General features: G+C 44.6%; 1 protein-coding gene across 1 annotated transcript in view; it reads right to left on the bottom strand.

Moving 5' to 3' along the window:
- EFEMP2 (EGF-like fibulin extracellular matrix protein 2) overlaps nt 1-21,363 on the bottom strand; it is a 37,977-nt gene extending 16,614 nt beyond the window's left edge. The window contains exons 1-8 of the mRNA XM_077287414.1: nt 21,097-21,363; nt 19,966-20,046; nt 15,405-15,453; nt 15,067-15,300; nt 2,163-2,285; nt 1,238-1,354; nt 821-940; nt 256-375 (exon numbers count right to left, since the gene is read on the bottom strand). Of these exons, the coding sequence (XP_077143529.1) occupies nt 256-375; nt 821-940; nt 1,238-1,354; nt 2,163-2,285; nt 15,067-15,300; nt 15,405-15,453; nt 19,966-20,046 (844 nt within the window). The 5' untranslated portion in view covers nt 21,097-21,363. The remainder of the gene's footprint in view (nt 1-255; nt 376-820; nt 941-1,237; nt 1,355-2,162; nt 2,286-15,066; nt 15,301-15,404; nt 15,454-19,965; nt 20,047-21,096) is intronic.
- Nucleotides 21,364-21,629: the final 266 nt, after the last annotated feature.

Raw genomic sequence — 21,629 nt, 5'->3', positions numbered from 1 at the left:
TCTTTCTTACATGTTCTGGGTTAATACCCCGATCAGAGCCATGAAACTTAATCCCTCGTACATGTTATTAACCCTATAATTGTCACAGAGAAGATAAGTAACCATGCCCCCGCCATGTGACATTCCCCTTTTTTGATATTTGGAAATGCTCTTCATTAAGGGGACATACACAAAGATGTTGTCCCAATGTGGTCGGCTTTTTATGCCATTGAAAATGACTGGTATCTTGTGAAATATGTATTCGAAGAGCCTCACCTTGACACAGACGAGTCCCCAACAACTGGTATCCCTCTGGGCAAATGCAGGAGAAGCGCCCCGGCTCGTTCACACACTGATGCTGGCACAAATAGCTGGAGTAACTGCACTCATCGATGTCTACAGTAAAATCCAATCATTAATAATCACTAATGTTAAGAAAAACATAGTTTTATGTAAAGTGGAAGAAAAAAAATCAGGTCATTAGCTCTCAATTACCAGTATATACATTGATTGTGGGAAAATACTAAAGCAATGGGGGCTCAGAATAAAATACCTTTTCCCTCCTCATCGGCTTCCACTAGATTTAAATAATAAACTCCTGTACTGCTCTCCCTCCCCTGGTCCAACACTGAGTCTCAGAGACAGGCTGCAGTGGTGACGTCAAATCTACAGCTCACGTAAACACTGCAGCCAATGGTGTTTGCATTGGCATCATCGCTGAGACTTGGACAGTGGCAGAGATGCAGCGCTAGACCTGAGGAGGGTGGAAACACCTAGGTTTATTCAATGACGAACGCTCTCCCCAATGGTGATGTATATAATGTGGATCTGCAGTACGTACCGTTGCAGGTATACCCATCATTGTCCAACTCAAAGCCCTGATTACAGCGGCAGAGAAAGGTGCCATAGGTGTTATAGCAGCGCTGCTGGCACGGCGCGCCCATGGAGCACTCGTTGACATCTGTATGTGACAATACAAGGATTAGCGTCTTTATTTTAGTGATTCTGTTCAATGAAATGGTTAAAAACACACTTTTTGGAATAAATATATAATCACTATGTAAAAAAACAAAAATCCGAGACCGACCGACTAGCCGATGTGTATGGCGGCCTCCTGATTCTCCTCCGACAGATGATGTTGGGGAATGAAGGATTGGCCCCCGATATGGAGGTGATGTAGAGGTCCAACTCCATTTAATAAGCACCTATTACAGTATTTTATTTTTTTAATTAAATCGGTTCACGATCCCATCCTTACCCACGCATGATCGGTTGTTAGATGCCAGCTGGAATCCCGGCTCACACTGACAGGTGAACGATCCAGGCGAGTTCACGCAGCGATGCTGACAGTATCTGTAGCGGCATTCATCAATGTCTGGAGTGAAGCAGGAAAATAGGGAATAATTATCATTATAATCAGGGCAGTAGAAAAAGAGACTGAATTATTCAATATTAATACAAGAAAAGGAAACGTTTCCCCGAGTGTAATATTTATAATGAAACAGAATTTTCACATTTTATTATGTTTAACGTTTAGTGCTGTATTAACAAATGTATAAGGCTATGTTCACACTGAGATTTTTTTACAGGAGTTTAAAAAAAGCCCAAAAAGAAACACTCGTTTTTCAAGTGTTTTTGGAAAAGTTTTTCTTTTCCTGATTTTGAAGTGTTAGAAAAGCTTTTTTTTGTCCTGAAGTTGTGGTCTTTTAATTGGACGGTGCCAAGGTTGGAGTGATTTCCTTAAGAATCCCACTTCAAAGAAGTGACATTGCTTTCTTATTTTTCTCCCCAAGTGTTTTTCAAAACCTCTTCAAGAAACTAAAAGTTTAGAAAAACTTTGCATATGATGATTAAAGTGGTTTTGCCATAGAAATGAGTTGAAAAACTTTTCCAAGAGTTTTTTAGGTGAGGAGTTTGGAGAGTTTCAACTAAAAACAAATTCTGAACAAATTCAGTGTGACTCCAAATACCAAAACGTAACATCTGGAGGGATTGTGGAATCGACCGATCCACAATTCTTCCATTCTATACGTAGATGAGGAAGCATCTGGATCTTGTCTTTTTGGCCCTACCACTATAATATGAACCGTACTTGAATACATCGGCCACCTTCTGCAGAGGTGATATGATGCATGTTAGTGTCTGCGATGAGAAGTCTATACGCAGCGCAGTGTTATACTCACCTACACACTCATTTCCAATCTTCCTGTAGCCCTCCGGACACTTACAATGGAACGCGCCTGGAATATTTACGCACTCTTGGCTGGGAAGACAGTCATCCATTTCGTATTCACATTCATTTACATCTGGAGAAAAAAAAAACAGAAATATTTCCAACCCTCATATCAAGCCACTAAATGGTGGCTGCCATCTGCCAGTCTCCGCTCACACATCCCTACAGATCAATAACAATAAGGCCGGCGTCACACTCAGCATAGGGAAATACGGTCCGTATTTTACGGCCGTAATATGCAGTAATTTTCACAAAACACTGTTCTGTATTCAATGTGAAGATGCAATTTTTACAGACAAATGTATCCGTGTGTCATCCGTATGGCATCCGTATGGCTTCCGTACGGCGATTTTTTTGCGCAGGCTTGCAAAATGGACAAATCATGGATCCATCGGCTAAAATATTCCTAAAAACATATATACAGTCTATATTTATGTATGTCAGTGAGACACATATATATATATATATATATATATATATATTTAATTCAGCGCAAGATAGCATAAAAGTAATTCAATTGCCGGCTTTTGCTATCTCCTTCCCAAACCCGACAGGATATGAGACATGGTTTATATACAGTAAACCATCTCATATCCCTTTTTTTATTACACATTCCTCTTTAGTAATGTAACAAGTGTCTGTGTGTAAAATTTTGAAGCTCTAGCTATTAAAGGGTTAAATCCCGGAAAAAAATTGGCGTGGGCTCCCGCACAATTTTCTCCGCCAGAGTGGGAAAGCCAGTGACTGAGGGCAGATATTAATAGCCTAGAGAGGGACCATGGTTATAGGACCCCCCCTGGCTAAAAACATCTGCCCCCAGCCACCCCAGAAAAGGCACATCTGGAAGATGCGCCTATTCTGGCACTTAGCCTCTCTCTTCCCACTCCCGTGTAGCGGTGGGATATGGGGTAATGAAGGGTTAATGTCACCTTGCTATTGTAAGGTGACATTAAGCCAGGTTAATAATGGAGAGGCGTCAATTATGACACCTATCCATTATTAATCCAATAGTATGAAATGGTTAATAAAACACACACACACATTATTAAAAAGTATTTTAATGAAATAAAGACAGGGTGTTTTAATATTTTATTAGACTCTCAATCCACCTGAAGACCCTTGTCATCTGAAATTAAGTTAAACAAAACAAACAACAATATTCCATACCTTCCGTCGATCAGTCTTGTCCCACGCTGTAAATCCATCTGAAGGGGTTAAATCATTTTACACCCAGGAGCTCTGCTAATGCAGCTGTGCTCCTGTCTGTAAAATTTGGTGAATGAATGGAATGCAGGGGAATGTCCTATAGTTACCTCGAGTCGCGGTGATGCGCCCTCTGCTGGATGAACTCATATGAACTCGACCGTGGGAACTTTTCAGAAAAGTATATATACAGTGCCTACAAGTAGTATTCAACCCCCTGCAGATTTAGCAGGTTTACACATTTGGAATTAACTTGGCATTGTGACATTTGGACCGTAGATCAGCCTGGAAGTGTGAAATGCACTGCAGCAAAAAATAATGTTATTTCTTTGTTTAGTTTTTTTTTAAATTGGGAAAAGTTTTTTCAGAGGGTCATTTATTATTCAACCCCTCAACCCACCAGAATTCTGTTTGGTTCCCCTAAAGTATTAAGAAGTAGTTCAGGCACAAAGAACAATGAGCTTCACATGTTTGGATTAATTATCTCTTTTTCCAGCCTTTTCTGACTATTTAAGACCCTCCCCAAACTTGTGAACAGCACTCAAACATGGTCAACATGGGAAAGACAAAGGAGCATTCCAAGGCCATCAGAGACAAGATCATGGAGGGTCACAAGGCTGGCAAGGGGTACAAAACCCTTTCCAAGGAGTTGGGCCTACCTGTCTCCACTGTTGGGAGCATCATCCGGAAGTGGGAGGCTTATGGAACTACTGTTAGCCTTCCACGGCCTGGACAGCCTTTGAAAGTTTCCTCCCGTGCCGAGGCCAGGCTTGTCCGAAGAGTCAAGGCTAACCCAAGGACAACAAGGAAGGAGCTCCGGGAAGATCTCATGGCAGTGGGGACATTGGTTTCAGTCAATACCATAAGTAACGTACTCCACCGCAATGGCCTCCGTTCCAGACAAGCCCGTAAGGTACCTTTACTTTCAAAGCGTCATGTCAAGGCTCGTCTACAGTTTGCTCATGATCACTTGGAGGACTCTGAGACTGACTGGTTCAAGGTTCTCTGGTCTGATGAGACCAAGATCGAGATCTTTGGTGCCAACCACACACGTGACGTTTGGAGACTGGATGGCACTGCATACGACCCCAAGAATACCATCCCTACAGTCAAGCATGGTGGTGGCAGCATCATGCTGTGGGGCTGTTTCTCAGCCAAGGGGCCTGGCCATCTGGTCCGCATCCATGGGAAGATGGATAGCACGGCCTACCTGGAGATTTTGGCCAAGAAACTCCGCTCCTCCATCAAGGATCTTAAGATGGGTTGTCATTTCATCTTCCAACAAGACAACGACCCAAAGCACACAGCCAAGAAAACCAAGGCCTGGTTCAAGAGGCAAAAAATCAAGGTGCTGCAGTGGCCTAGTCAGTCTCCTGACCTTAACCCAATTGAAAACTTGTGGAAGGAGCTCAAGATTAAAGTCCACATGAGACACCCAAAGAACCTAGATAACTGTTATGATCCTTAGTGGCTGAGGATCACAAATTACTCCAGCTAAGTAACAAACATAGGACAAGCTCTAGGGAGGTGGCAAACTGGACTGACCGCAAATCTGAACCTATCCAAACACACTAGAAGTAGCCGGTGAACGTGCCTAAAAATCCTAGACGTCTCAAGCCAGCCTGAGGAACTAACTACCCCTAGAGAGAAAGAAAGACTTCTCTTGCCTCCAGAGAAATAATCCCCAAAGATATAGAAGCCCCCAACAAATAATAACGGTGAGGTAAGAGGAAGGCACATACACAGGGGTGAAAGCAGATTAAGCAAATGAGGCCCACTAATACTAGATAGCAGAAAATAGAAAAGGGAATCTTTGCGGTCAGTAAAAAACCCTTACAAAATATCCACTCTGAGATTTCAAGAACCCCCGCACCAACTAACGGTGTGGGGGAGAAACTCAGTCCCCTAGAGCAACCAGCAAGCGAGGAAATCACATTTTAGCAAACTGGACAAGAAACATGATGAATGCTGATAATCAAAAAATGAACAAACAAAAACTTAGCTTGTCTTGGAAAGACTGGGAGCAAGGTAGTCACAAGGAATCTGAAGAGCACTGAATACATTGATAGCAGGCAAGGAACTGAGTATCCAGGTGAGCTAAATAGGAAACCAACCAAGGATAACGAACCAGCTGATGCAGCCACCTGCAGAAAGACAACACTACACAGTACCGCTTGTGACCACTAGAGGGAGCCCAAAAATAGAGTTCACAACAGATAACTTGGAGAAGATCTGCATGGAGGAGTGGGCCAAGATAACTCCAGAGACCTGTGCCGGCCTGATCAGGTCTTATAAAAGAAGATAATTAGCTGTAATTGCAAACAAAGGTTATTCCACAAAATATTAAACCTAGGGGTTGAATAATAATTGACCCACACTTTTATGTTTAAAATTTATAAAAATTTAACTGAGCAACAAAACTTTTTGGTTTGTAAGATTTATGCATCTGTTAATAAATCCTGCTCTTGTTTGAAGTTTGAAGGCTCTAACTTATTTGCATCTTATTAAACCTGCTAAATCTGCAGGGGGTTGAATACTACTTGTAGGCACTGTATATACCTATTCTATGTGTAGATATTTATTCTACCTATTCCATTCTAATCTGTCAGTGTGATTTTACTGTACACCGCACTGAATTGCCGGCTTTTCTAGAGAACACCGCTGCGTATTTCTCGCAAGTCACACTGTTGGTCCGTGTGTAATCCGTAATTTTCTCGCCCCCATAGACTTTCATTGGCGGATTTTTTGCGCAATATGCTGACTAACGCAGCATGCTGCGATTTTCTGCGGCCGTACAAGACCGTATAATACGGATCAGTAAAATACGGCAGATAGGAGCAGGGCCATAGAGAATCATGGTACCGTATGCAATCCGTATTTTCTGCGCCTCTCATACGTCCGTAAAACACGCCAGTGTGACGCCAGCCTAAGGGCTCGTGCACATGACTGCTCGGACAAGTGCTATCCGTTCTTTTCACAGATCACACTCATACCTATGGTATTCCTCCGTGGAAAAAATCAGAGACTTGTCCAATTGTGACCCAAGTGTCGAATCAAAATAGGCAATGAAAGTCTATGGGTCCGTGAAAAAAAATCGGTCCACACTCAGATGACATCCAAGTGAGGTCCGATTTTCAAGAACTAACATAATGGAGAAGGTGCAGAAAGGAGATTTTTGTGTACTCACCGTAAAATCTCTTTCTCTTAGCCTCTAATTGGGGGACACAGGACCATGGGTGTTATGCTGCTGTCCACTAGGAGGCGACACTATGCATAATCTGAAAAAGATTAACCGTGGCTCCTCCTCTGCAGTATACACCCCTGGACAGTTTTGTGCAAAAGCAGTAGGAGGAACGTAACATGAATGACATAGACATGCCTATAAGAAGGCCACTATGTACGAGCTCAAAGAACAATATGAGATCTCAACAGTAACAACGGCCCGAAAAGGGCAACAGGGTGGGAGCTGTGTCCCCCAATTAGAGGCTAAGAGAAAGAGATTTTACGGAGAGTACACAAAAATCTCCTTTACTCTGTCACCTCATTGGGGGACACAGGACCATGGGACATCCCAAAGTAGTCCCTGGGTGGAAAGCAATGGACGAATATTGTGCAGACAGGCCCCTATACTTGGGGCACGGCTGCCTGCAGAACACATCTACCCAGGCTCGCTTCCGCTGAGCACTGGGTATGAACCCTGTAGTGTTTAGTAAACGAGTGTGGGCCAGTCCAAGTGGCCGCCTTACACACTTGTTGTGCCGAAGCCTGGAGCCGAATGGCCCAGGAGGCCCCTACCGCCCGTGTAGAGTGTGCCGTAATACCGGCTGGAAGAGGAGAATTCTTAAGGCGTTAGGCCTCTTGTATGGTGGATGTGATCTTCCTGGCAAGGGTAGCTTTGGAAGCTGGGAGACCCTTGCGGCCGCCTTCCGGAAGAAGGAAAAGGGATCAGACCTCCGGAAGGACGCAGTCCTAGACACATATATATGCAATGCCCTGACAAGGTCAAGCGCATGCAGAGCCTCCTCCACTCTAAGAACCGGGACCGGACAAAGGGAAGGCAGAGAAATTTCCTCATTGAGGTGGAAGTTGGACACAACCTTCGGAAGGAAGGATGGGACCGTACGGAGAACTACCTTGTCCTGGTGAAAAACCAGGAAAGGCCGTCTGCAGGAGAGTGCTGTCAGTTCAGACACCCTGCGTAGCGAGGTGATTGCCACCAGGAAAAAAACACCTTCTGGGAGAGAAGGCAGAGCGGGACCTCCTTAAGGGGTTCGAAGGGTGGTTCCTGCAATGCTGTCAAAACCAGGTTGAGGTCCCACGTTTCTAGTGGTCGTCTGTAGGGGGGAACCAATCGGGAAACCCCCTGAAGAAAAGTCCTTACTCGCAGCTTGGTAGCAATGCCCCTTTGAAAAAAAAGCACTGAGAGGGCTGACACCTGGCTCTTAGGCGAGCCCAGGGACAGCCTGGCCTCCAGACCCAATTAGAGAAAAAACAGGTAGTTTGGGGAAGGAAGAAGAGAATGGGGTCTGGCCGCGATGATCGCACCAGGTAAAGAGAACTTTCCAGGTATGGTCATAGATCTTGACAGAGGCTGGCTTCCGTGCCCTGATCATGGTCCTAATGACGTCCGTCGAGAGCCCTGCCTGGGTTAGAACCCAGGTTTCAAGGGCCACGCCGTCAAATTGAGAGCCCCTGAGTTCTGGTGGTAGAACGGGCCTTGTGATAGAAGATCCGGGCGGTCGGGGAGGCGCCAGGGGGCGTCTGCTGAAAGTTGTACGACGTCGGCGTACCATGTACGTCTGGGCCAGACCGATGCAATTAAGATGGTTGGAACTCCATCTTGCTTGATCTTCCTCACCACTCTGGATAATAGGGGGAGAGGTGGAAAAATGTACAGAAGCTGGAACTGGGTCCAGTCCTGAACCAGAGCGTCTGCTCCGAGCGACCACGGATCGTGTGCTCTGGCCATGAAGTTGGAGACCTTGGCATTGAAGTAGGATGCCATTAGGTCCACATCTGGGGTCGCCCAGCGATGGCAGATCTGGCGAAAAATTTCGGGATGGAGAGACCACTCTCCCGAATCTATTCCTTGTCGTCTGAAGAAGTCTGCTTCCCAGTTGTCCACACCCGGAATGTGGACCGCCGAGAGAACCGAGCCTGTGTCCTCCACCCAGTGGAGGATGTGTGACACTTCTCGCATCGCCTGGGTACTGCAGGTCCCCCCTTGGTGATTCACATATGCCACAGTCGTGGCATTGTCCGATTGTATTCTGATGTGAGAGGCTGCCAGTAAGTGATGGAAGGCCGTCAATGCCAGGAGGATGGCACGAACTTCCAGGATGTTGATGGGCATGGTCGCTTCCACTGGGGAGCACTTGCCCTGTGCCCTGTGGTGTAGGTGCACTGCACCCCAACCCGTCAGGCTCGCATCGGTGGTCAGAACCTTCCATTGACCTGTGAGAAAGGATTTTGTCAGGACTCTGAACATTTTTTACCTTTTGTGCATTACTGCCCTTTTCCAAGATGGCGTCTTTGGTCTCATGTGCACTGTGTCTTCCTGCTATAAAACTCCACCCCAGCCTTCAGTCTGTGCTAGAGTATTCTGCCTTGCATCCAGCTCCTGATCTCTGATTACTCCCTGACTATACACCTGCTCCTGTGAACCTGTGTGGTGATCCTGCTACTCAGCTCTGAGTTCCTGCTGCATACACAAGTTTCCAGTAATCCTCCTTCATCTGCTGCTCGTGTTTACTTCCACCTGCATTTGCTGGACATGTAAGCTTCTGCTGCTTTGCATTAACCTGAGACTATTAACCAGGCCTCCCTGGTTGAGCTAAGATATGATTTGAACTGCCTATAAGCATATCTGTCTGGACTAAGACAAGGATTTATTCGTGTCAAGTATCCACAAGAATAACTGTGCTTCATAGACTTTCTGCTTGATTGCATTTTGCTCTGAAGTTTCCTATAGACTGCTAAGCTGCGTTTATTATTTGCACCAAGTGTTGTGGACTTGAGTTTCTCTCTGCACCTGTTTGAATCACTGTGTGATAATATAGACTTTACCACTTATAAAACTGTGTCCTGTAGTTGTCTTGTTCCACGCAAAGAGTCTCCTGAGTTATCCCCTATAATTATTACAGATTTCCCCTTTGCTAGCAAGGTTGGCTTGAGCAACCAGTGCAGGGACCTCATGATTGATGACATTAGCTGGAATTCCCTGTCGAGAGGAAAAAGGATTCCTGTCCCAGGACTTGAGAATGGCTAGTTGGAGAGGCCTGAGGTGAAACTGGGCCAAATGGGACCGCTTCTATTGCTGCCCCCATCCTGCCGAGGACTCTCATGGCAAACCGGAGAGATCGAGGGGGTTTGCGGAGGAGGATGCAAACTCCTAGGCGGAGAGCCAGTGCCTTGTCCCTGGGAAAGAGCACTAGACCCCTGGAGGTGTTGTATAGCATTCCCAGGAAGGTCAGAGACTGACTCGGGGTTGGTGATAACCTTTGTAGGTTGACTAACCAGCCCATGCGACTCAGAGTGTCGGTTGTGATTGAGACGCTGAGCTCGCAGTCCTTGAAGGTAGGAGCCTTGATGAGTAGATCGTCCAGGTATGGAACGACTACTATGCCTCTGGAGTGCAGGACGTCCATGGTGGCCGCCATGACCTTGGTAAACACTCTGGGAGCTGTGGCGAGTCCGAACGGGAGAGCCACGAACTGGTAGTGGTCCTGTGTTGTGGATTCTGTTTGCGGGCTCCCTCTGGTGGTTACTGCTGGTACTGGGTGACTTTGGTGGGTTGCGGCCTTTGGTTTCCATCTGTCCATCAGAGGCTGGGTGTTTCCTATTTTACCTGGCCTCTCTGTCATTTCCCTTGCCGGCTATCAATGTGTTCAGATGTGCTCTGTTTGGTTCCTGCCTACCTGCTCCCAGATCTTTCAGGATAAGCTAAGTGCTGATTTTCAGTTGTTTGGTTTTTTGTCCAGCTTGCTTAGAATGTCTCTTTGTTAGCTGGTTGCTCTAGTGGACTGAGGTTCTCCCCATGTGCCATGAGTTGGCACATGGGTTCTTGTAATCTCAGGATGGTTTTTTTGATTAGGGTTTTTTGCTGACCGCTCAGTCCTCTTTTGTGTCATTCTGCTTTCTAGTTTTCAGCGGGCCTCTATTTGCTAAAGCTATATACATCATCTCTATGTGTGTGCCTTCCTCTCATTTCACCGTCAATACATGTGGGGGGCAACTATATCTTTGGGGTTAATTCCTCTGGAGGCAAGTGAGGTCTTTGTTTTCTCTGCAGTACTAGTTAGCTCTTAGGCTGGTGCGTGGCGTCTAGAACCAACGTAGGCACGCTCCCTGGCTATCTCTAGTTGCGTTTGTCAGGCGTAGGGCAGCGGTCAGCCCAGGTTCCATCACCCTAGAGCTCGTCCGATATTTATTATACTTTGCTCATCCTGTGCTATCCCTAGCCATTGGGGATTCATGACAGTATAGCCGGCCCACAAAGTGTTAATTGTTTGGGCTGAAGCAGGAGAAAAAGAAGTGTTCAAGGAAAATTTTTTTTTTTTTTTTTTTCCTTCAGAGTTTTGCTGCCTAGCCCTTAATTGCTGTCTAGCTGCTTCTTACCTCCTCTTAACCCTTGAATGGCTCTGATCTTAGCTGTTTATCATGGATGTCCAGAGTTTGGCTTCCAGCCTGAGTAATCTCGCGGCAAAGGTTCAAAACATACAGGATTTCGTTGTTCACACTCCCATGTCTGAACCTAGAATTCCTATTCCAGAGTTTTTTTCTGGAGATAGATCTACCTTCCTGAATTTCAGGAACAATTGTAAATTGTTTCTCTCTTTGAAATCTCGCTCCTCTGGAGACCCTGCTCAACAGGTCAAGATTGTTATATCGTTCCTACGGGGCGACCCTCAGAATTGGGCATTTGCATTGGCACCAGGGGATCCTGCATTGCTCAGTGTGGATGCGTTTTTTCTGGCATTGGGATTGCTCTATGAGGAACCTAACCTAGAGATTCAGGCTGAAAAGGCTTTATTAGCCCTCTCTCAGGGGCATGATGAAGCGGAAATATATTGTCAGAAATTTTGGAAATGGTCGGTGCTTACTCAGTGGAATGAGTGCGCCCTGGCTGCAAACTTCAGAAATGGTCTTTCTGAGGCCATTAAGGATATTATGGTGGGGTTCCCTGCGCCTACAGGTCTGAATGAGTCTATGGCTATGGCCATTCAGATTGATCGGCGTTTACGGGAGCGCAAACCCGTGCACCAGTTGGCGGTGTCTTCTGAACAGGCACCTGAGACTATGCAATGTGAATTCAGTCCAGAAGTGAACGGCAAAATTATAGGCGGAAAAATGGTTTGTGTTTTTATTGTGGTGATTCAGCTCATGTTATATCAGCATGCTCTAAACGCACAAAAAGGGTTGATAAATCTTTTGCCATTGATACTCTGCAGTCTAAGTTCATTTTGTCTGTGACTCTGATTTTTTCACTGTCTTCCATTTCCGTCGATGCCTATGTGGATTCAGGCGCTGCCCTGAGTCTTATGGATTGGTCATTTGCTAAACGCTGCGGTTTTAGTCTAGAGCCTCTGGAAGTTCCTATTCCTCTGAAAGGAATTGATTCTACACCATTGGCTATGAATAAACCGCAGTATTGGACACAAGTGACCATGCGCATGACTCCCGTTCATCAGGAGGTGATTCGCTTCCTTGTACTGTATAATTTACATGATGTACTAGTGCTTGGTCTGCCATGGTTACAAACTCATAATCCTGTCCTGGACTGGAAAACAATGTCTGTGCTAAGCTGGGGATGTCACGGGGTTCATGATGATGCACCTCCGATTTCTATAGCTTCATCTACTCCTTCGGAGATCCCTGCGTTTTTGTCGGATTATAGGGATGTTTTTGAGGAGCCTAAGCTCAATTCGCTCCCTCCCCATAGGGAGTGTGACTGTGCTATAGAATTGATTCCTGGCAGTAAGTTCCCTAAGGGTCGTTTATTTAATCTGTCACTGCCAGAGCATACTGCTATGCGGAATTATATTAAGGAGTCCTTGGAAAAGGGACATATTCGTCCATCTTCGTCCCCTCTGGGAGCAGGTTTTTTTTTCGTGGCAAAAAAAGATGGTTCCCTGAGGCCTTGTATAGATTATCGCCTTCTGAATAAGATTACAGTCAAATACCAGTATCCATTGCCATTATTTACTGATTTGTTTGCTCGCATTAAGGGGGCTAGGTGGTTCACTAAAATAGATCTTCGTGGTGCGTATAATCTGGTGCGGATAAAACAGGGTGATGAGTGGAAAACCGCATTTAATACGCCTGAGGGCCATTTTGAGTATTTGGTAATGCCTTTTGGACTCTCCAATGCTCCGTCAGTCTTTCAGTCCTTTATGCACAATATTTTCCGTGAATATCTGGATAAGTTTATGATTGTGTATTTGGATGATATTTTGGTGTTTTCTGATGACTGGGAGTCTCATGTTCTACAGGTCAGGAAGGTGTTTCAAGTTTTGCGGGCCAATTCTCTGTTTGTGAAGGGCTCAAAGTGTCTCTTCGGAGTCCAGAAGATTTCTTTTTTGGGGTACATTTTTTCTCCTTCTACTATTGAGATGGATCCCGTTAAGGTTCAGGCTATTTGTGACTGGACACAACCTACATCTGTTAAGAGCCTTCAGAAGTTCTTGGGGTTTGCTAATTTTTATCGTCGGTTCATTGCTAATTTTTCCAGTATTGTTAAACCTTTGACTGATTTGACTAAAAAGGGTGCTGATGTTGCTGATTGGTCTCCTGCGGCCGGGGGGGCGGGCCGGGGGGCGGAGAGGAGGCGGCGGCTACAGCTAGGCCGGAGCCGGGGCCTCAATTAGATGCCTGATGCCCAGAAAAGGCTCCAGGTCGGCGCGGAAGTCCGGGGGGGTCGGATCTGAACTGGACCCCCCCGGATTTAAAGGCAGGATAGCGGTGGGGCTGTAAGCGGAAGGGGGGCCCTGTGAGGGGTCCCCCTGAGGCAGTATAGAGCTGGTGCTGCCGCAGAGACAGGGGCGCATGGGAGCCCTGTGTCTGTATTGTGCCATGCCTGCCTGCACTCCCCCCAGCCCCGACAGGAGCCCGCAGCTGGGCTGGGGTCCCTGGATGCAGGCACAGTGTGCTGGCCCATTGCTGGGAGCTGCTGGGTGCTGCCTGTACAGGCCCTATCTGAGGTGTCTCAACCTAATACCCCCAGAGGGGGATTAGGGAGGGTGCTGTTGTCACCTTCAGGGGCCTTTATCCTCGCCTCGACCTCAACCCAGAAACCAAAAGGAATTGGGGAAGGAGGGGGGGTCTCGACTTCGAACCAGCACCCGAGGGACTGGGGAAGGAGCAACATGGGGAATAGCCATCTCTACTTCAACCGGGCACTCCGTAATAGGGGGCCGAGGAAGGAGCCATGCCGGGAGTCTCACAGGAGACCCACTTTTCTTCATCTGTAATCCGTCGGAAAAAAAACAGAGTAAAAAATCTTAGGTGTGGAGAAGGCTGACGCCGTCCAGGGGTGTATACTGCAGAGGAGGAGCCAAGGTTAATCTTTTTCAGATTATGCATAGTGTCGCCTCCTAGTGGACAGCAGCATAACACCCATGGTCCTGTGTCCCCCAATGAGGCGACAGAGTAAACTTTTTTATTTTTCGCTCTACATTCCAGAAAAACTGATGTCACTCTGATCGAACTCTGATCAGCATAATCAGACTGTTTATCTTGGATGTGGAGAAAGCGATCATCTGACCCCACCTTAATAAAGAGGAGGGGACATGAAAGATTAACAATAAAAGTGCAATAAAGTAGTACCCAAAAAGACCTACCCGACCCCCCTGCACTCAACTTGTTATCAGTTGCACTATTTTCATTAGTGGGATATAGAGATCAATGGCAGATCGTTGATGATCTGCTGCTGGAAATCCCACTGATCCGAAAAACAAGGGGTCCAAAATCAAAATTCCTTGTGCTAATGGAGCTTTGGTGAGCATGTTTGGCCTGAACTCCTATGGTCACACATGCTCACTACCGCTCCGTTCATCCTATGGTCACACATGCTCACTACCGCTCCATTCATCCTATGGTAACACATGCTCAGTACTGCTCCATTCATCCTATGGTAACACATGCTCACTACCGCTCCAATCATCCTACAGACGCACATGCTCACTACCGCTTCATTCATCCTATGGTAACACATGCTCACTAGCGCTCCATTCATCTTATGGTAACACATGCTCACTACCGCTCCATTCATCCTATGGTAACACATGCTCTCTACCGCTCCATTCATCCTACGGTCGCACATGCTCACTACCGCTCCATTCATCCTATGGTCGCACATGCTCACTACAGCTCCATTCATCCTACAGTCACACATGCTCACTACCGCTCCATTCATCCTATGGTCGCACATGCTCACCATCACTCCTTTCATCCTATGGTCGCACATGCTCACTACTGCTCCATTCACAAAGGAACCCCGATTTTTGGAATTGGCGACATTCCTGCCAGGTAGACCCCTGCTGTACATTTATCATCTGTCCTGTGGATATATTATTTATAAGACAACCCCTTTATTAATATTTATTAATGCGTATCCTTAGAATATTTCTCAATAGCTTCTACACTTCACTCACCTACACAGGTGCCTAACCCTTGAGAGTCCGGTTGGTAACCGTTTGGACACGGGTTTTCTCTTTGATCAACTCCAGGACCTGTGTTTGGGTTTGGTGCTCCGGCGGTCCCAGGGTCCGTATTGGTGTCGCTTATCACCGAGGCGGAGCGAGGGAGGCACAGGTAACCTCCATAATGATTAATACATTTCATTTCACCCTTGCAGGCATCAGGAATGGTCAAGCATTCATTAATATCTGTAGAAGATGCAAATAGAGGAAGAAGGGCATCATCAGGATGGTTGGTGCTCAATGGTATTTTGCGGCATACGACTCAATGTGACATACCATATACACCGTACCTTTGCAGTGCTGCCTTTCTGCATCCCACTCATATCCATCCGTGCACTCCTAAAAGTTGTACAGGGAAAAATTATAGTGAATAACATATATGCGGGAGCAGAACTATAGCGGGTGCAGTTGCCCCGGCCCTGGAGAATGACCGGTACCACTTCCCGTGAGGCTGCCGTCACACTAGCAGTATTTGGTCAGCATTTTACATCAGTATTTGTAAGCCAAAACCAGGAGTGGGTGATAAATGGAGAAGTGGTGCATATGTTTCTATTATACTTTTCCTCTGATTGTTCCACTCCTGGTTTTGGCTCACAAATACTGATGTAAAATACTGACCAAATACTCATTATCATCACTGGCAGGGTTACAATAAAAGGTAACACGTCTATATACAGTAGTTAACACAGGATCCACCATCGTTAGCACCCCAGGACCACTTTCATCCCGGACAGCCTCTACATAAAGGTGGCAAGTAAGCATAAAACATATACGTGTTCCTTACATTATTCTTTGCGATTTTTATGGCAGTACCTTGTACCCCAGGGCGAGAGGCTATGGAGCGTTATCTTAGACCCGCCAGTCATACACATAGATACACCTGAATTTTCCTGCTCCTGTTTATTACTTTTATAGACATAACACTGCAACTTCTGTAACTACCAGGATTAATATCTGGGTGGAAACCACCATTTTCACTTGGAGTATGTTCACAATTTGTTTTTTTCACAAGTTTTTGGAGCGTAAACGTCAAGTTTTGGAAACATTTTGAGGAGGTTTTTGGAGGGCTTCCACTCCCTTAGGGGTGTATTCACACTGAGGGGGGTTTTCTTTACTGCGTTTCTGGAGCCGAAACTCTCCAATTTTCACTAATCAAAACTTGTGGATTTTGGAGAGTTTCCGCTCCAAATACCCTCCACATGACAGTGCACACATATACTAATGGTGATATGAATGCAAACTCTGATTCTTAGGAATCGGGGAAGTAGAAAAGATGAAAACATTTAAAATGATCTTTGCTAAGATATCAGTCTTTTCCTTTTTACATGGCAACGACTCTGTTATGTCCTCACTGACCTTATCACATAGACACTCGATAAAAAAATAACAGGAAGGACGGGGACCTGGTGTGTCAGATCTGAACAATGGATTGGAAATATTAGCAGGTGGTTCTGTAAAAGATGTGTAAGATATTCCAAAAAAACACGAAAATATTTCACGCTGACACATTTATTGTACAAACTATCCTGGCGGGCCCCCAGTGATCAGACATCGATCACATTTCCAATAAATATGTCATGAGTGTATGAAGTCGCCTTTTAAATCTGGTAAAAAGGAAAGGAATAATATCTATTGATTTCCTGTTATTCGTATATAAAACTATCCTTTCACATAAAACGTGCAGAATACCATGGTTTGGCCACCCTCTTCCCCAAGAAGCTAAAACAGTTTTAGTCCAACATATAAGAACCTTCCTGATTATTACAGGTCCTTCTCAAAAAATTAGCATATAGTGTTAAATTTCATTATTTACCATAATGTAATGATTACAATTAAACTTTCATATACTATAGATTCATTATCCACCAACTGAAATTTGTCAGGTCTTTTATTGTTTTAATACTGATGATTTTGGCATACAACTCCTGATAACCCAAAAAACCTGTCTCAATAAATTAGCATATCAAGAAAAGGTTCTCTAAATGACCTATTACCCTAATCTTCTGAATCAACTAATTAACTCTAAACACATGCAAAAGATACCTGAGGCTTTTAAAAACTCCCTGCCTGGTTCATTACTCAAAACCCCCATCATGGGTAAGACTAGCGACCTGACAGATGTCAAGAAGGCCATCATTGACACCCTCAAGCAAGAGGGTAAGACCCAGAAAGAAATTTCTCAACAAATAGGCTGTTCCCAGAGTGCTGTATCAAGGCACCTCAATGGTAAGTCTGTTGGAAGGAAACAATGTGGCAGAAAACGCTGTACAACGAGAAGAGGTGACCGGACCCTGAGGAAGATTGTGGAGAAGGACCGATTCCAGACCTTGGGGAACCTGAGGAAGCAGTGGACTGAGTCTGGTGTGGAAACATCCAGAGCCACCGTGCACAGGCGTGTGCAGGAAATGGGCTACAGGTGCCGCATTCCCCAGGTAAAGCCACTTTTGAACCATAAACAGCGGCAGAAGCGTACTTTTTTCTGATGAAAGCAAATTTTGCATGTCATTCGGAAATCAAGGTGCCAGAGTCTGGAGGAAGACTGGGGAGAAGGAAATGCCAAAATGCCTGAAGTCCAGTGTCAAGTACCCACAGTCAGTGATGGTGTGGGGTGCCATGTCAGCTGCTGGTGTTGGTCCACTGTGTTTCATCAAGGGCAGGGTCAATGCAGCTAGCTATCAGGAGATTTTGGAGCACTTCATGCTTCCATCGGCTGAAATGCTTTATGGAGATGAAGATTTCATTTTTCAGCACGACCTGGCACCTGCTCACAGTGCCAAAACCACTGGTAAATGGTTTACTGACCATGGTATTACTGTGCTCAATTGGCCTGCCAACTCTCCTGACCTGAGCCCCATAGAGAATCTGTGGGATATTGTGAAGAGAAAGTTGAGAGACGCCAGACCCAACACTCTGGATGAGCTTAAGGCCGCTATTGAAGCATCCTGGGCCTCCATAACATCTCAGCAGTGTCACAGGCTGATTGCCTCCATGCCACGCCGCATTGAAGCAGTCATTTCTGCCAAAGGATTCCCGACCAAGTATTGAGTGCATAACTGAACATTATTATTTGATGTTTTTTTTGTTTGTTATTAAAAAACACTTTTATTTGATTGGTCGGGTGAAATATGCTAATTTATTGAGACAGGTTTTTTGGGTTATCAGGAGTTGTATGCCAAAATCATCAGTATTAAAACAATAAAAGACCTGACAAATTTCAGTTGGTGGATAATGAATCTATAGTATATGAAAGTTTAATTGTAATCATTACATTATGGTAAATAATGAAATTTAACACTATATGCTAATTTTTTGAGAAGGACCTGTATGCTCTGTAATTTGCCACATACTCTTTTTGTAGACAATTCCTTCTCATTCTCTTTCTGCCAACACTATAGGTGCTGGAACATCATTTTCTTCACTTATCAGCATACATTGCACCTTGTCCAATGGCTTGCCTTACTTAAACTGAAAGTCTTTCTCTGTGATAGTTTATGAAGAACCAAAATACATATGGATATTTCCTTTATTCACACGTATGATAATTAGAATCCCATTGCGGTTGATATACAGATCTGTCAGCAGAATACAGACTGCTATTTGTGACAGCTTGTATTCTGCCTAGGGAGTAGTAGTCACACTGCTGACTTTGAGGGTATGTGCACCCGTCAAGATTTCTTCAGGATTTTTTGCGGTTTTTTGCGGATTTCCCCAATAAAAACGCTGTAATACCGCATGAAAAACGCATACATTATGCATCCTATCATTTAGAATGCATTCCGCATTTTTTGTGCAGATGTTGCGTTTTTTTCCGCAAAAAAAAACGCATTCCGGAAAAAGAAGCAACATGTTCATTATGTTTGCGGATTTCCCATGAAATTGGAGTGTCAGGAAAAAAACACAAAAAATCTGCATAAAATCCGCAAAAAAAAACGCATGCGGATTTCTGGCAGAAATGTCCGGATTTTGTCAGGAAAATTTCTGCAAGAAATCCTGACGTGTGCACATACCCTAAATCTCAAAAGCAATCACAGTCGCATATAACTCACATACTGCCTCTTTTCTAAAGGAAAAAAAATGTTGATTATTGTAAGCAGCACCTCTCACCTCCATGCTCAATTCTCCCTTGATCATGATGGGTTTGTGCTTGCTTTAAGATAGTAATTTGATTTAAAAAAAAAAAAAAAAAAAAGAAAAAAAGGAGGCTTTTTTTAATTGACAAACTGGTAGGAAACTGAGAAAAGATTCTAACGCATGTGCTTAAAGTAGTAGGGCTGAGCGAAACATGTAGTGACCTTGTCGGTACCCTGTAGCAGTCAGACCAGGGCGCTACAAACCTTGTACTACCTGCCAAAATCCTGGGTGCCTCTTTTGATTAATATGCCCTGCAATGCAATGGGTTAAAAAAAATCAGCAGAGGCGCACAGGATGCGAGCAGGTAGTGTGAGGCTTATAGTGGTCAGGTCTGTCTGCCATGGGGTACTTACTAAAAAAATAAATGTAAATGAGATTTAGGAGCAGAAAGACGCTGCCCAACACTTATGGCAGAACTTACTTTCTAGAAATAAAAAAAGAACAGAATTTGAATTTAAACTGTCTGATCCTTAACTGCTCCAACTTTCAACTGTCACGTGCGAGTCGGGTGGTCCCCATGCACATGAGATGGTCCCACCGAAATCAACAGGTTCAGCCCTTCGTTTCATAGTCTTATTAGAGCTTCCCTTATGGAACATTAAGGACCATGGGTGGTGGATTAAGCACCAGGAGAGGTCAGCTATCTCCTGTACAACTGTCACCTAATGTGACCGTCATGTCATCAGCTCTATTATACAGGTATAGATGAAGGCAGATTACCGTGAAGGTGTTTGCCTCGTCGGTTTCTTGTTGGATGCTGGGAACCAGAAGGACACCAAGTAGTAAAAAGAAATACATCATCTAGAAAAATGAAAACAAAAAATGAAAATTAGTACAGAAACCCATATGTAGTCTTCCTGAACACGACCACTCTCATTCTCCAAAGAAGGCTTAGACAAGTTGGGTGTTTTTACCTCTAGAACCAAAAGGATTTTGCGATATTTGTACTTTTTCTGTAATTTGTAGCAGAAATATTTCAGCTATTGTCAGATTATTATAGATGGAAATGTCTTGAACTTCAACGGGACAAGAAGTCTTTCGTGGGAAACTGACTTCTTGTGAGGTCACAACTTTATCTGAAATATGTACCATTCAGAAAACCTCTGTGATAACTTTCTATAGCCCTATATACTTACACCCCTCCGCAGTCTTTTCTATTTGCAGAAATAAAGGGAACGTCAATTACGATAGTAGCTACCTATAAGACTTTCTGAAGCAGAAATCCTTATTATTATTATTATTATTATTATTGAAAGGACCAACACAAGCACCACGTTCACCTCCATGATTTACCCTCATATAGGAAAATATATTAATATGGCACACAAAAAAAAAAATACAATAATGACCTCAGACCTTCAATTCATCCATATATGAAGTGTGACCCAATCAACGTTAAATAACTTATGATGCATATACAAGGACAAGACACCTGATCTTAAAGACTTTGTCGGAGCATCTTTTGTTGGATGTCACTGAATCACTTTTACACACTTGGCAAATTCTGGATTTGTTTACGACATTGGGAATTTACCGTGAAATTCTTAAAGGTTGTTTAACACCAGCTAAACCCTTGATTTTATCAGTGTAGTCAGTCCTTTTATGAGACGTTATAATCCCGCAGTTATTCCAGCTATAATGTGCTCTCGTAGATCTGAGATTCTTAATTTTAGCCAATTTACTTACATTTTACAAGGTTCTACCCAATTTTACAAAATAGTTTAAAAAGCGTTCTATTACAGGTGAGGTCTGTGAAATGATTTATGTGGAACTGCTAGAGAACACAAGATACATAGGACTTATTCCATGGGAAGAGGAGGAAGATGTAGACAGAGGGACGTGCGTACTTACAGCTCTTTATGATGAATGAGCGCAGCCTTCACTTTCTTGCACAGTTTCTTCTTCGCTCTTGTTGAGGGACACTCCCCCAATACTAAATGTCTCCCTTGTTCACTTCCTCTTGGTGGGCCTGTCTCCCCTCCTTCTCTAACACTTTGCCAGGAGTTGTCCCTTTCTCCTTTCCCCCTTTCTGCACAGTCTTACATGCTCTGACTGCTCACATGTACTCCCACCCTGTGTGTTTAAGCTCTCACTACTTCTATCTCTCTCGCTCTCTTTTTTCCCCTCTCTCCAGATTCCTGACTTTCTGCCAATCCCTCCCTACTTTCCAGTAAAAATACCCCCCACACCTGGTTTTACTTAAACACAGACACACAGCTCTTTCATGTTCAGCTGTTCACCCCCATCTGGGTCCCCACCCCTTACACACCACCACTAGAGACCTGTGTCACAACTTCTTCCCTTAGAGATCCCCACGACTCTTATTATTCATTCCTAATATAGACCCCCCTCATAAGCCAGAGCCCCTGGGTTTACCAAATTCT

This window comes from Ranitomeya variabilis, chromosome 2 (genome assembly GCF_051348905.1).
Source record: "Ranitomeya variabilis isolate aRanVar5 chromosome 2, aRanVar5.hap1, whole genome shotgun sequence".
Taxonomy (NCBI): domain Eukaryota; kingdom Metazoa; phylum Chordata; class Amphibia; order Anura; family Dendrobatidae; genus Ranitomeya; species Ranitomeya variabilis.
Note: the sequence above shows the minus strand (reverse complement) of the source record. Positions and strands in the feature narration are given on the sequence as shown.